This window comes from Myodes glareolus, chromosome X (genome assembly GCF_982192425.1).
Source record: "Myodes glareolus chromosome X, mMyoGla1.1, whole genome shotgun sequence".
NCBI lineage: Eukaryota > Metazoa > Chordata > Mammalia > Rodentia > Cricetidae > Myodes > Myodes glareolus.
The window spans coordinates 34,406,275-34,419,433 of NC_142053.1; the positions used below are offsets into that span (position 1 = coordinate 34,406,275).

General features: G+C 34.9%; 1 protein-coding gene across 1 annotated transcript in view; it reads right to left on the reverse strand.

The window, feature by feature from the left end:
* The window catches only part of Tenm1 (teneurin transmembrane protein 1), an 819,764-nt gene that overhangs the window by 569,104 nt on the left and 237,501 nt on the right, over positions 1-13,159 (reverse strand). The window contains exon 3 of the mRNA XM_085684917.2: positions 9,732-10,015. Within this exon, the coding sequence (XP_085541043.1) occupies positions 9,732-9,948 (217 nt within the window). The 5' untranslated portion in view covers positions 9,949-10,015. The remainder of the gene's footprint in view (positions 1-9,731; positions 10,016-13,159) is intronic.

The following is a 13,159-nucleotide window of genomic DNA, read 5'->3' on the forward strand; positions in this document are numbered from 1 at the left end:
AAGGATTAAAGGTAAATTATATATAAATCCATATAGAAGAGTATCTAACATCAATGGTCATTAACATTTCCACTAATCTTCTATCTGACCTCATGTAGGCTCCATCTGTGATTGCAATTTGATTATTCTTTGATCCTTTTCACTATTTGTCTCCAGCTCTTGCTTCAGTTTACACATTCAGTAGCTGCCCTTGACTCTTCTTTTTTTATTCAAAGAAATGGGGACAATAAAATTATGACCTTCCTTAACTTTTGCCATTCTAGCTTGGAACCTACCTTCAATTACAGAAGATGTAGTGAATGTTCCCCTTAGGGGAAGTCAATTTTCTTCAGGGATTTGGTCCTTGAAAGGTTATCCATCTTCCAGAAGATAGCCCTACATATATACACATACTGATATTGCTGAGAGGATTCAGCAGGAACAAAACAAAAGAAGTCATGAAGGTGGGAGTCAACAGTGGTGAAAGGGACAGGGATGGAATTAGAACACAAGGAAGAGAGCGTGAATTTAACCAAAATACATTTACACATGTGTGGAATTTTAAAAGGGGAAAAAATCTAAAACTTTATTCTACTTGGGTTTCTGGCATATTCTCTTATAGAACGTTATCAAAATAGACATTCTGTTGCATTTATTCTTCTACTCTTTCTGATCTAGGCTTTCTCTATGATGGTTAGAGCTGGATGACGGTGGATCCCAATCTCAGTGTTGATTGGAACCCCTCAAGCCACTGAAGAGACTCTTTTGTATGCCTAGGTTCCTCCCAAGTGCTTCTAATATACAGTCAAAATGGAAAATCTCTGATCTAAAGTTAGCAATAATTTCTGTATCCCCCTTTTAAAAATGATCATGCTACTTGGTTAATTCTGAAGTTTTAACAAATATTAGTCACCCCTTCTTGTGAAATCTCTTCAGTTTATGTAATATTTCCTATTTACATTCTTTTCAAGATCACGTTTTTTGGCTCATTGTCATGTATAAATGCATCATCAGGTTATCATACTAGGTTTTCACTCAACACCTAACACTTAAATGTTTCTCCCACAATCATTATCACAATTCACCAAGTCAAGTAAGTACACGTTTCTAGCTTCCAGTCCCCATTACAGTACATACTTTACATATCTACCTTTCCACATGTACTCTGACAGTTTTGTTTTGCTTTTCGCCAAGGACTATTGCTTGCTAATCAGTGAAGCTTCAGAATTTCACAGAGGACTTGCTACAGTCAGATCACAGACTAGGTTTTGTTGTTTACCAATTCTAATTGATTAGTATATCATGTGTGATAGAATATGTGAAGTTACAGTTGGTCTCAATAGGCAAATATGCAATGATTAATTACAGATATCTGACCTGTCATGGAACAGATAGAGGAAGCCATGGCACATGTGACCAGAACAATTTATTTTAATTTTAGATAGTCCATAGGAAAAAAGTGAATATGCTTTCATGAGCAATGTTACTACCTAAAAGGTATGAGACAATTGGAATTGTTTTTAAAACAATTTGGCTAATTTTCTCTTAGAGTCTAAGTTCTTTCAAAGCAGTCATTATAACTCTTTATGATAGAAACTCAGAAGAACTATAAGCATAACATGCTCACAACTGAAAATTCTTTATGTGTGATCAAATGCTATGAAAATCTCATTTTATAGGTCTTTTTACCATTATATTACTGCTGCCATCTGTGATCTCTTTCCCATAAATATGGATCCTGAGATTAAGTGTTCTTTCAAGATTTTTGTAGAAACTGTAATCCATGCCACCTACATATGTACAAACAATAGCTTAAACTATGGAAAAGTTCTTGAAATAAGAACAGAAAAGAGTCCTTTGCAATTTTGGGATTCTATCTACCCCTTGTAGATAATATGTGGCAACTTGGCAGGAACAACTTTTGGGGTAGAATGAAGTAGATTATTGACCTGGCTCAAGGAACTGGGAAAAACAGTCTTGAGGGTACATTTATTCCATTCAGTCTGAGGTTTTGTAGAAATGACATTCAGTCCGAGGATTCCTAGAGACAGGATTGCCCATTTGGTCTGAGGATCCAGTAGAGGTAAGAACTAGTGGCTGGCTGCTCTGCTTCTTTGATTTTTCAGCATTTACCCCTATATCTGACTCAGAGTTTTATTATTAAAACCAAGTAGAATTCACGCTACATAGGGACACACTTGATACTAAATTAGTGTTCACATATAAGTGAATAAATTGAAGGCCAGCAGTAGATTATAGGTAACTTGCTTTGTAATCTCAAAAACTACAAATTGGCAGTTAAAAATGCTTTCCACCAGATGACAACGATGTGAGATAAGGGTAACATTATAATCCTGAAATGACCAAGCAACCAAACATCATATATAAAGAGCCAAACAGTAAACCATAATAGAGCAGGTTACAAAGAAAGAATGAATACTTGTATCTCATCTACTGTTTGGGGAGTGTGCTACTGTATTAGCTGTAACTGGCTTTCACCATAACTTCTTTTTTGCATTGCTCATTTTTCCTTCATTATTACTTTGGCATGAAATTGCTATAGTCAAAATTAATCTTAGCCAGATTGAAACCATGGGGAAATTAGAATGAATAAAATATTTGCCTACATTTCCATTTCTATATTTTTATTTGTTTTAAGTAGATTTCTTAGATACTTGCTACTTTTGGAAGTGAGGTTACTTGGGGACAATTGCCAACCTATCTACCTCCAGAAAGACCTACCCTTCATTCAACCTGCCATACATCATACACTAAACATCCTTATAGATAGCCATCTCATTGGTATGGGACTGCCAATAATAGATTATTGCCAATCTTTTCATCCAAAGACAGTAGGAAGATTAAAACAAAACAATACCAAACATCATTAGAATCGAGCGAGCCACATGCACTCGGCCATCGATGAGAGCGACCAACTTTGCAAATATAGGTAAAATAAAGTATTTCTTCAGTATTTACCAAAAATTAATCCTGTATTAGAAACACTCAAACAAACATCAACAGCAAAACCCATTGATTTCCCTGACAAATAATAACAAAGAAACCATTCGTGTTAAATTGTATAGCAAAGCATTTATCCTTTTCTAATGCTATTCAGAGTGAAAAGGCTTTTAAATTCCTTGCCAATCATTGACCATTAGAACATATAAGAAGGTGGAAATATTGTAGACAGAAATGAAGGGAATCTAAGTAGTTTAGTGAGGCAGTATTTTCACATTTGTGATGGCTGTTGATCCTCATCACGACTTCCTGATGTAGGTGTGAGTGGTAGTGCAGTGTATGAAGAATGTGGTTTGTTTTCTTCATTTCTGAACTAAAAGGAAATGACTTTCTGAGAATCTATGATCCACATCCATAAGATCCATAAAACATATTATATGTGATAAATACATACAATTTTATCTGTCATTCTAAAAAATAAGTCAGTCTCAGCTTTACCTAGATTAATGCAAGTTACAAATACTGACAAGTATTTTGACAGTTAATGTTTTCTCTGATTTAAAGGTAGTGCTGAAATAAAAATAATAGCACAGACTCTAGTCTTTATAGAAAAGAAAATTGAACTTTTTTGTTTAATATAGGATAACCCATTTATCTTCGTAGGGGCACATATTTCCCCACTAGGTGACTTTATAGATTGGTAAGAAAGACAAAGACAATGGCACACGAGATCTCACGTTTCCAGATTTTTAGCTTTCTGATCCTTTATATTTTGGCTTAGATAAATCAGTTCACTAAAAATGGTGTTCAGTGAAAATATAAGTCCATTTAAACTGTGTTTATATCAGTTCACAGATGATAGATTCAGGTTTTTGTCCCTGGCCTTCCTAGTTTTACCTCATACATTTTCCCTGAGTAACCTAATCTATCCCTGATATATTTTGTTCTAAGGCATTAATGTGACCAAGCCTGTAATTATCCCTAGCCTCAATCTATCTTGAAATCAAAAATGTACATCTCTAACTACCTGTTGGAAGATCCATCTTCTGTCACTCCAACATTTTAAATGAAACATGGTCAAAAATAAGGATTACCTTCTTCCCTTCCAGACCTAGTGCATTTCTTATCAAATTGATCATCATCTGCACAATATCCAAAACTTGAAACTTCAGACAGATCTTGACCATGCTGTGTTTTACAAATTCAACCAGCAATTACTCAAGTCATATCACTTTCCATTATACATTTACTGAGTGTATCTCTTTATTTTTTAGCTGTGATTATTTTTCTCTTCATGCTATTCTTTAATTTGTGGTAATTTTGTGACCTTGTGGATTCCTGTCCTTTTCCAGGTATTTTCAGTTACAACTACTCTTCTCTTGAGCTATCTAGACCCTTACAATTTTTCTTGTACACTTCCCTTTATGAAACGTATAATCCGCGATTCCATTCTCCAGTAATTCACTATTACTGGAGATAGTGATATCTTTTTTCTCATAGTGATATCTAAACGACACCATTGAATGACTGGAACTATAAATAATGACAAGCATATTACGTATACATACATAATTTTCTGTGTATACAGATAAGGTTTGATTTATAAATAAAAGAAACCAACAATAATAACCAATACCAAACTGAAAAAATACTGTCATAGAAGATACACTGGTACGGTCTCTCTGACTGAAATTTTCTCAGTGTATATTATACTCATCCTTCTTATGATGATATGAATGATAGCATGAAATTACATGAATTGCCTTGATACTGTGAAAAAAAGACTAGGACTTGGTTGTGTTGTTAGGTCTGAAAGAGGGTCATTTTCTTTGGGTGGTCTTGAACCACTGAGCCATGACAGAGTCAATGGTTTGATGTCAGGCAGTAGACAATATTCATGGTTTGGAATGCATAGGAGATGAAAACTGTTTTGGTTTTCCCCCACAGGATACAGTCAGAAGAATAGTGTTGTTCAGTTGGACTCTCCAGATCACTGCTACTTGATCAGCCCATCCTCCCTCTCCACATTCCACCCTCGCAGAAAAACAGCCAAAAGCCCAGAAATGCAGCAATGGGGGCAGCGCTCCCCCTGAAGTTGCTAGCTGCTCAAGACCCTGCCTAAAATCATACCGTACTTGGGTAAAACCCAGCCTGTGGCAGACAAGTCACCATTCCTTGACTACAGGGTATTTAAGCCCCCTCATTTAGTTTGGGCCTGTGAATTCTCTCCAGCCCCAGTCCCCTGCCTAGATCTTTAGGGGCTGAAGGGTTACCTGGGAGTGCTTTGCCCAAATAAACCTGGTCTTCAACTTTAATTCAGCTTGATCTGGTTTACTGAGTTGGTGAAGAAGCCTCTTATCGGGGTACAGAAATCCATCATCTAGAAACCTATCAAGTGTAATTACAAACTATTTGTTTAGGTTATTTCATTAAGAATTTATTTCACTAATTTTATTCTTCCCACAAGTCGGTATTTATTAAAAAAATTAATTAAAAAAGTTTAGCAGTTTCAATAATGGCAAGTTGTCATTGAACCTTGTCTGCCTTTTTTAGCCCAGTTGAGGTGAATGCAGGTTTTTGTCTTTCACTCTTCTAAAGTTTTATTTCTAATTTTAAGGCGTTCTTTGTTTGAAAATTTTTTGCACTCATACAATGTATGCTGAGCATATTTACTCTTCTCCCTCCAACGTTCCCTGGAACATTCTCTTTATAATTCCTCATATTGAGTTTAAGGTGATTTTATATATGTATTGAGTTTAAGTGATTTTACCAGAACTAGTCAATAACTTCCGACATTGCATTAGGTCCAGATTAAGATTACAACTGAAAGATGATCCAGGGATGGGAACATTGCTCAGTGGTACAGAACATGCCTAATATATGCATGTCCTGGGTGTTGGTCTTCAACACCCCTGAAGAATATTTGTCAAAAGAAAGATTTTTTTTTTCTAAAGCTGAACCAAGTTGACTAGGTGCCAGGTTGGTATATGTAGCTTTGGGGGAACAAATAATGTGCTGATCAAGGAACTAAGGTAAAACTACAATGATGACATTTTAATTTTGGTAATGAACAGATTTAGGATGGCCAAATGCTTATTAGCTTCCTAATAGGGCTTTAACATTCAACCCTTCCTCTTCAAAAATACTGTTTTCAATCTTAGGACAAGACATTTATAGAACCATTCTAGAAACAAGATGGCTGTTATCCACATGCTTTGGTTCTGTTGCCAGATCATTGGAAGATGAATATGTTTTTGTTTTAGAGAGAGACTGAGGGTTCTTTGCTATGCATTTTAAGCCTGACTCGATCATGCCCTCTATAGTGTTAGAGTATAATACTGAGTTAATGTGTTCTGTGATATTTTATGTCTTAGTGTTTCCTCAGCACTTTTATGAATATTGTGTCCACTGAGCATCCTCTTAGAGAAAGGTCGGTTTTGTGGCAACCAAAGCCTCTGCTTTAATTAGACACTTCATGTTTGCTGTAAGCATCGTAGTAACCCTTAGCTGCAGAGCCAACCCTCTTCAGCAATTTGTACACATTTAGTCCAAAACTAGTCCTGAATCTGTATTCTTACTCTTAAGTTTTAGCAAATAACCTTGTATTACTTATTTCTTAAAGTACGTCTTCTGGTGGGTTCAATACTCTCGGGCACAACATGTTCCCAAGAGTTGGAACCAATTTTCTATTCATGTCTTTTACTCAGAAATTTGATGCATTTTTCTCTCTTTACTAAGCACTTACCAAGCATCTTGGCTGTAACTTAAGCAATTTCATGTGTAACTTCAAAACTAGTGTGAATTTCTTTTCCTTTCTCCATAATTTCATAGAAAGATGTGTTCTTACTATAGTTCTTAGCATCCTCAGCATGTTTTTTTCCTCAAAAATTTAAAAATACAGACATCTCACCTTTTTACTTAAAGGATATCCTTTATGGTTTTGGTGTGGCCTATATTGGTGACAGTATTCTGCTCTTATGCTTTGGAATATTTATTAAGTACATTAATTGAATACAAGCTCCTTAATTCTTTCCAGTTTATCCCTTAACTAGAGCTATACAATTCTAAAGGGAAGATATCATATATAATACAAACATTTTGGACAAAGTGATGATTTGTACAGTAAATGGGATACAGTTGTTGGGAAACTTGATTAGGCTAGTCAGAATGATACATAATTGAAAACATAAATGGTTTGTTTATGAGATTTTTATTTTATTATTTTCTGTATCTTGATTGTATAAGTAAAATCTGTTGGAAAATCAAGTCATGCATGGGGAGGTTATTTCAAAAGCATGTATCACAAAATTGTACTGATTTGTTTGTGTAGCTATTATGTATTTATCCACCACCTATGAATTTCCAACAAGCGGCAAATTTTCACCTCCAACATAGGACTCCACGTCTGTCTAACATTAAATGCTAAACAAAAGGTAGCCGCTTAAAATATTCTCCTGAAAAGAAGTTAGCATGACTTTAGAGAAAGGAAACTGCACTCATCCTAAATTTCATTTGATCACACTGCACAAAAACAAAATGTGAGGCTGACGATCTCAATACAGACTTAACAAAACATTTTTCATAATCTTAGAAACATATCCAAGTATATTCTTATTTAAACTCACAAAGCAGTCGTTTTATAGTACTATCTCATAACCTATATCTTATAATTGTTTGTTTCTGTAAAGACCAATTTACACAGAAATATTTTAATGTGATTATACAGTTCATAAAGAACAAGAGACCTCAAAATTGATAAGAATAAAATTTATCAATAGTGAGTTGGATTTAGTTTGCACAAATATAAATTATCTTTAGCAGAAGAAATGACAGAGTAAAATGAATTATTTGAAAAGACAAGTAAAAATCTTTTCAAGTTATATTAAATCATGAATAATACAGCTGATATTGTAAATAAGAATATATATTTACATGTTAGTATATATCAAATCATTGACTCAGTTTTGTAAATGCAAGATTTTAGTAATAATTTATGATGTAATAAGTTTAATTTCTACTAATGTATTTGATGTAGTGCAGCTTGCAAAATATGCCATCACGTACATTTGCTAATAAGACAATCATAGGTCATATCGCATATGCAAATTTTACAGGAAAACAAGATCAGTAAAGAAATCATGAAGCTCAGCCTCACTGGGTACACAATATGGAAAGAAATATCCATAAAGAGTGTGAGAGATGCAATTAAAATCTCCTTAAACTTCATGGAAGAAGAGTTTATCTACCCAAAGCATAAGTTGGGTAGTATACTGGCAGTGCCAGAGAGTTGAGAGTAAAGGATGCTTTGAAGTTAGGCTGTGAATGATAGGTGAACTGGAATAGAGGGAGACAGCCAGGATAGGCATTTCAAGAGTTTGGACAGGCATCTAGAGATGTAGCTGGGTGGTAGGGTGCTTACTCAGCAGGGGTAAGACACCCAGCTCTGTCCTTTTCATCACTTCTATCCCTCAAAATCTGATGCTGCTGCCAAGAAATAGATAGCAGCATAGCAAAAGGGTGAAGGAGGATGTAGGAAAGTCCAAGAAGAGCAGGTACATTTGTTTTTGAAATCTCAGTGCAATACTTTGAGTGCACTGGAGATGTAGAGATCAGTTCTGCTGGATGAAGCAATGTGTTACACAGAGAAAATTTGGTGGCTTCCTAGAGGAAAGGCAAGCATGAACAAGCTGCTGTCCCACAATGTAAACATGTTTCGATTTGGGGGTATTGGAATGATTCTCTTCCTTTTAGTTATACCGAATTTAAAATAACTGATATGTTATTAATTTGAAAATGTCCAACAGGTAATTGCATGTTTATGACTTAATTTATGAAGGATATTAAGACTGAATGAAAATGTAATTTGGAAATCCCCAAATATATGTGATCATTGAAGTATTTGAACAAAAGAATTCAAAGAAATCATACAGGCAACATAATTCTCTACTGGCCCTTTAAAAAGTGTAAATTGATAGGTCCCATTCCAAGGATTTCTAAAGTGGGTTTTGAGAATTTCAATCTTTAGCGAATTCTCAGTTAATGCTAATGCTACTGAGTAAGGGGTACACACTTTGAGGACCACTGTGCCATATACATAAACTTGTTTAAAAATATTGTCAGTGTGTCTTATCCTAACAAATAATCTCTACCAATATCAGTATATTTTTCTATATAGTTAATTGAAAAAATTGTATTTATATCTCCATGATTTTCTTAGAAACTATTAAGCCTTTCCATTATTGAGAGACCACAGTAGCTGAAGAATAGACCGCAAAATGCATCCGAGTGTTTCTTAAAAGAAACTCTTAGAATTCTTCATTTCCTTTTAAGCTACATTACAAAATATTTTTATATTCTTTCCATAGGCGTTCTATCCCCTTGTTTGGTGGTCTCTACTATCCTGGTTCACTTTTTTAACAGCTGAATATTTATTTGAGACTCCTGTCCCATATGGGCAATGGCTTGAAAAGCACTTAGCTGTTTACTTTACGTCTTACTATAAATTATTTAATCCTTCAGTCTGTAAATGGCTATTTGTAGGATTAGACAACTTCTGAAAGCTCCGATAAGAGGATTGTTACATCCAAATTCACACATAATCCGTAAAAAGCACATGTTCCCTACAACCTCAGCTGGTTTCGCATGTGGAACAGATTCACTAAGCATATGTAAGCAGTAGGAATTATTAACCAGTTAACATCAGCAAATTTCTTTTTGATACACAGGTTTATGCATGTAAACATCCCCTAATGAGAAATAATATTAGTAGCAAAAATCCAATATAAACCTACCTTGAGTAGATTTCTCCACTTCTTTCCTCTTTCTACTCTGGCTGTTGTAATTCCTCCTCAGCTCTTGGTTATACTCATGCAGAGTTTCCCTGGAGTTGAATGACTGTCTTGGTTTTCTCCCATCTTCACTCTCATCAGAAGAACTGGTATAAGCTAGATCCATTTCATGCTTGACTTTGGACAGAGGTTGATAAGGTTTGCAGTCTGTTTGCTCCATCTTTGATTAAGCAAGCTCAGTTTCATGAAAAAAGTATAAGGTTTTTTTTTTTTTAATGAAAGCAGTCCTGAAAGAGAGAGAAAAACATGAGCCTTTTTAGATTTGTCCTCTTGCAAGGAAACACATCTGGCAGATTCACAATTGGTCTGCTAATACTATCAAAGGACTGAACCAAAAGACAAAGTAGATGACAGGAAGCTAGCCAGAGGCAATAATAACACTCTGCGCTGCATGCATATGTTGTCAAGCATTTAGGATGAAGCTAGAAGTTGTAGCATCAAAAAATGCTCAAAGTAAAAAGAAGGGCAGCTTACAAAAATATTTACATTGAAATGCAAGTAAAGGGCAATGCCACTGTGGTATTAGAGTGTGTTTTTAATGTTAAAGACAGTGGTTAGATTAGAAAACATTATGAGATTTGAAAGTGGCCAGGAGTATAAATATTAACCTAGCACAACTCATATTTAAAATGAAACTAGTGAGAAACCACAATCACAAAGAACATTTCTTTGCTTCTGGTTTAATATTACATTTAATACTAGAGCTCTGAGGATGGGAAGGGTTCTGAATATAAAGAGGCAGCTACCAAAGCTTGTGAAATAAAGTGTGCTTGAGGGGACTGAGCTTCTTGTGTTCATATTGTGGCTCAGGCCTGCAGAGCATTTTTAATGACTTAGGGGGTGGTAAACTATTGTTTGTCATAGTACTGAGAGGATGTAAACTACATTTCTAGTGACTATACTGGTATAGGAACACTAGGATCTAAACTGGGTTTAGAAACAGCAATATTGAGCTTCATGATAAATCACTGAAAGAGCCCTCATCACCCCCACCCTCATAATGCTGAGCTAGGATCTCTAAAGCTCTTAGGGAGAGTAAAGACATTAGCTGCCCTACTTATCACAGACAGTTTGAGATCAAGTGCCATTTAAGATGCCAAAGTCCTCTGGAATACTGAAAGTCCTGGTTTTCTAATAAAACTTACTTCTTAACATTTATTTTATTATTATTTTTGTTCACTGCAATAAGTCTGCTACTTTTTATTCCATATAATGCTTAAATATTTAATTTGAAATCATGTATTAATCCCTTCAGTTTCTTCATCACTTTACCCAGTTTATTTAATTGTATTTTTCAAACAAGGTTTCACTTTGAATTTTAAGATGGCCAGGAACTCACTATGTAGTCCAGGCTTGCATCACTTGTACCAATCCTGTACTCTAGCCTCTCAAGTACTAAGATTCCTAGTGTGACACACTGTGCTTGGTTTCCATAGGCATTTTTGAGGCATGGCCTTATTGTGCAGCCCAAGCTCACCTCAAATTCATGACCCTCTTGCCTCAGCATCACAAAGGCTGAGATTACTTTTCCTGAGCTACCAAGAATGGATCTACCATATGCATTTCCAAGTGACATACAAACAATAGCTCCTATATCATACATAGCATCTTACAGCTTGGAATTTCAGTTGCATTTATGGTAAGTACATAAGAAACAAATCCTTCAGCAAAATTCATGGGTTACTGATGCTAAATGGTTCATTCTACTTTGTAGTATAAACAAAGCTTTATATGTTGAAGATTTATTTAAGCAAATGTTACGGTTCTGGAAGGTAAGACTTAAAACTTATGAACTTCATTGTTGTAGTACTACTTAGCACTTGCCTTTCAGAGAATTCATCAACAAATGGCATGATAAACACTTTATGTTTTCATTGTCTGCTCTACAAGTGTAGGCGTTGTCTGTTGAATTTGTTGCTATATGACTCTGAATAATGGTATGAAATAAACAATTGATCAATACATATTAAAATTATTAAATAAGTGTTGAATATACTTAAGAGGTATTGGAGAGAATGTAGAAATGAATAAGGCATAGACTCTGTCCCAAGTGAATTTATCACCCCAGGTAGGTAATAAAGAGAACTCTGGTATAAAGTCGAATGCATAACTCTATGGCAAATAAGATAGTGATTATACAAAAAGGTCAAGATGTTGTAAAAAGATTGCACTGATTCTAGCTTATTTGTTCAACAGCAACACTTGAATAAAAGCTGAGTAAGTCATGAGCAATCCAGGAAGTCATACCCTTCCTTGACTTCTTTATCATCTCCTGCCTTCAAGGTCCTGTTCTGTTTGCATTCCTGCCTTGAATAGCATTGATAATTAACTGTGATGTGGACAGTGCATTTTGTGATGATGCTTTAACACAGCCATAGAAACCATAATACACAGAGACATAGATTTTTGTTTATTTTTTGAGACAGGGTTTCTCTGTAACTTTGGATCCTGACCTGGAACTAGCTCTTGTAGCCCAGGCTGTCCTCAAACTCACAGAGATTCACCTGCCTCTGCCTCCCAAGTGCTCAGAGTAAATATGTGTGCCACCACTGCCTGGTAAGACATAGTTTTTTAAAGTAAGAATTGGACTTTCACAAAAACCCACATCAATAAAATTCATTTAATTTAAAGTCTACAAACTTAAACTGTCATATACAATTATTTTGTTTATTATAGACTGATATTTCAACAAATTAGAGGAGGACCATTATTTTCCACATAAGTCCACTGACTATTGGAAACAATTAATCAATTGTTTCTCATTAATCATCCATTGATTAGGAATCTATACTTATCATAATGACATTCAAATATAATACAGGACATTAAAAAAGATAAAAGTGTTTTATTTCTAATGCTTAATACTATATTATGGCAACTATGATTTATCATACTGAAATTATCTTTAATTTTATGTACACTAGAAATCCTCTTTTCTTTCTGCATGTTTATTTGAACACACACATGAGAAATCACACACACACACACACACACACACATATGAAATGAGAAAGAGACAGAAAGGGACAAAGAAAGACAGATATTTTATATAGCTGTTATGAACCATTTTCAAAGTTCAAATCACAGCAATTCCCACCTGCAAATCAGCTAGGAATAAGGAATGTCACACCTATTCAATGTTTTTTGACAGTCCTTGCAGCCAATCATTCTTTAAAGCAGAACACCAGCAAAAGCTCCATGGTCCCTTCATCACATCATTTTTTTTTTACCTAAAATTTGTGTCAGTTAGTCCAGGAGAGATTAAAAAATAACAGTTCATGAGTTTTAGGGATATAAGATTGATGCACACAATTGTGTAGGCCAGGGATTGGAAATATGTAATTGTATTTATAAAAACTCAAAAATCAGAT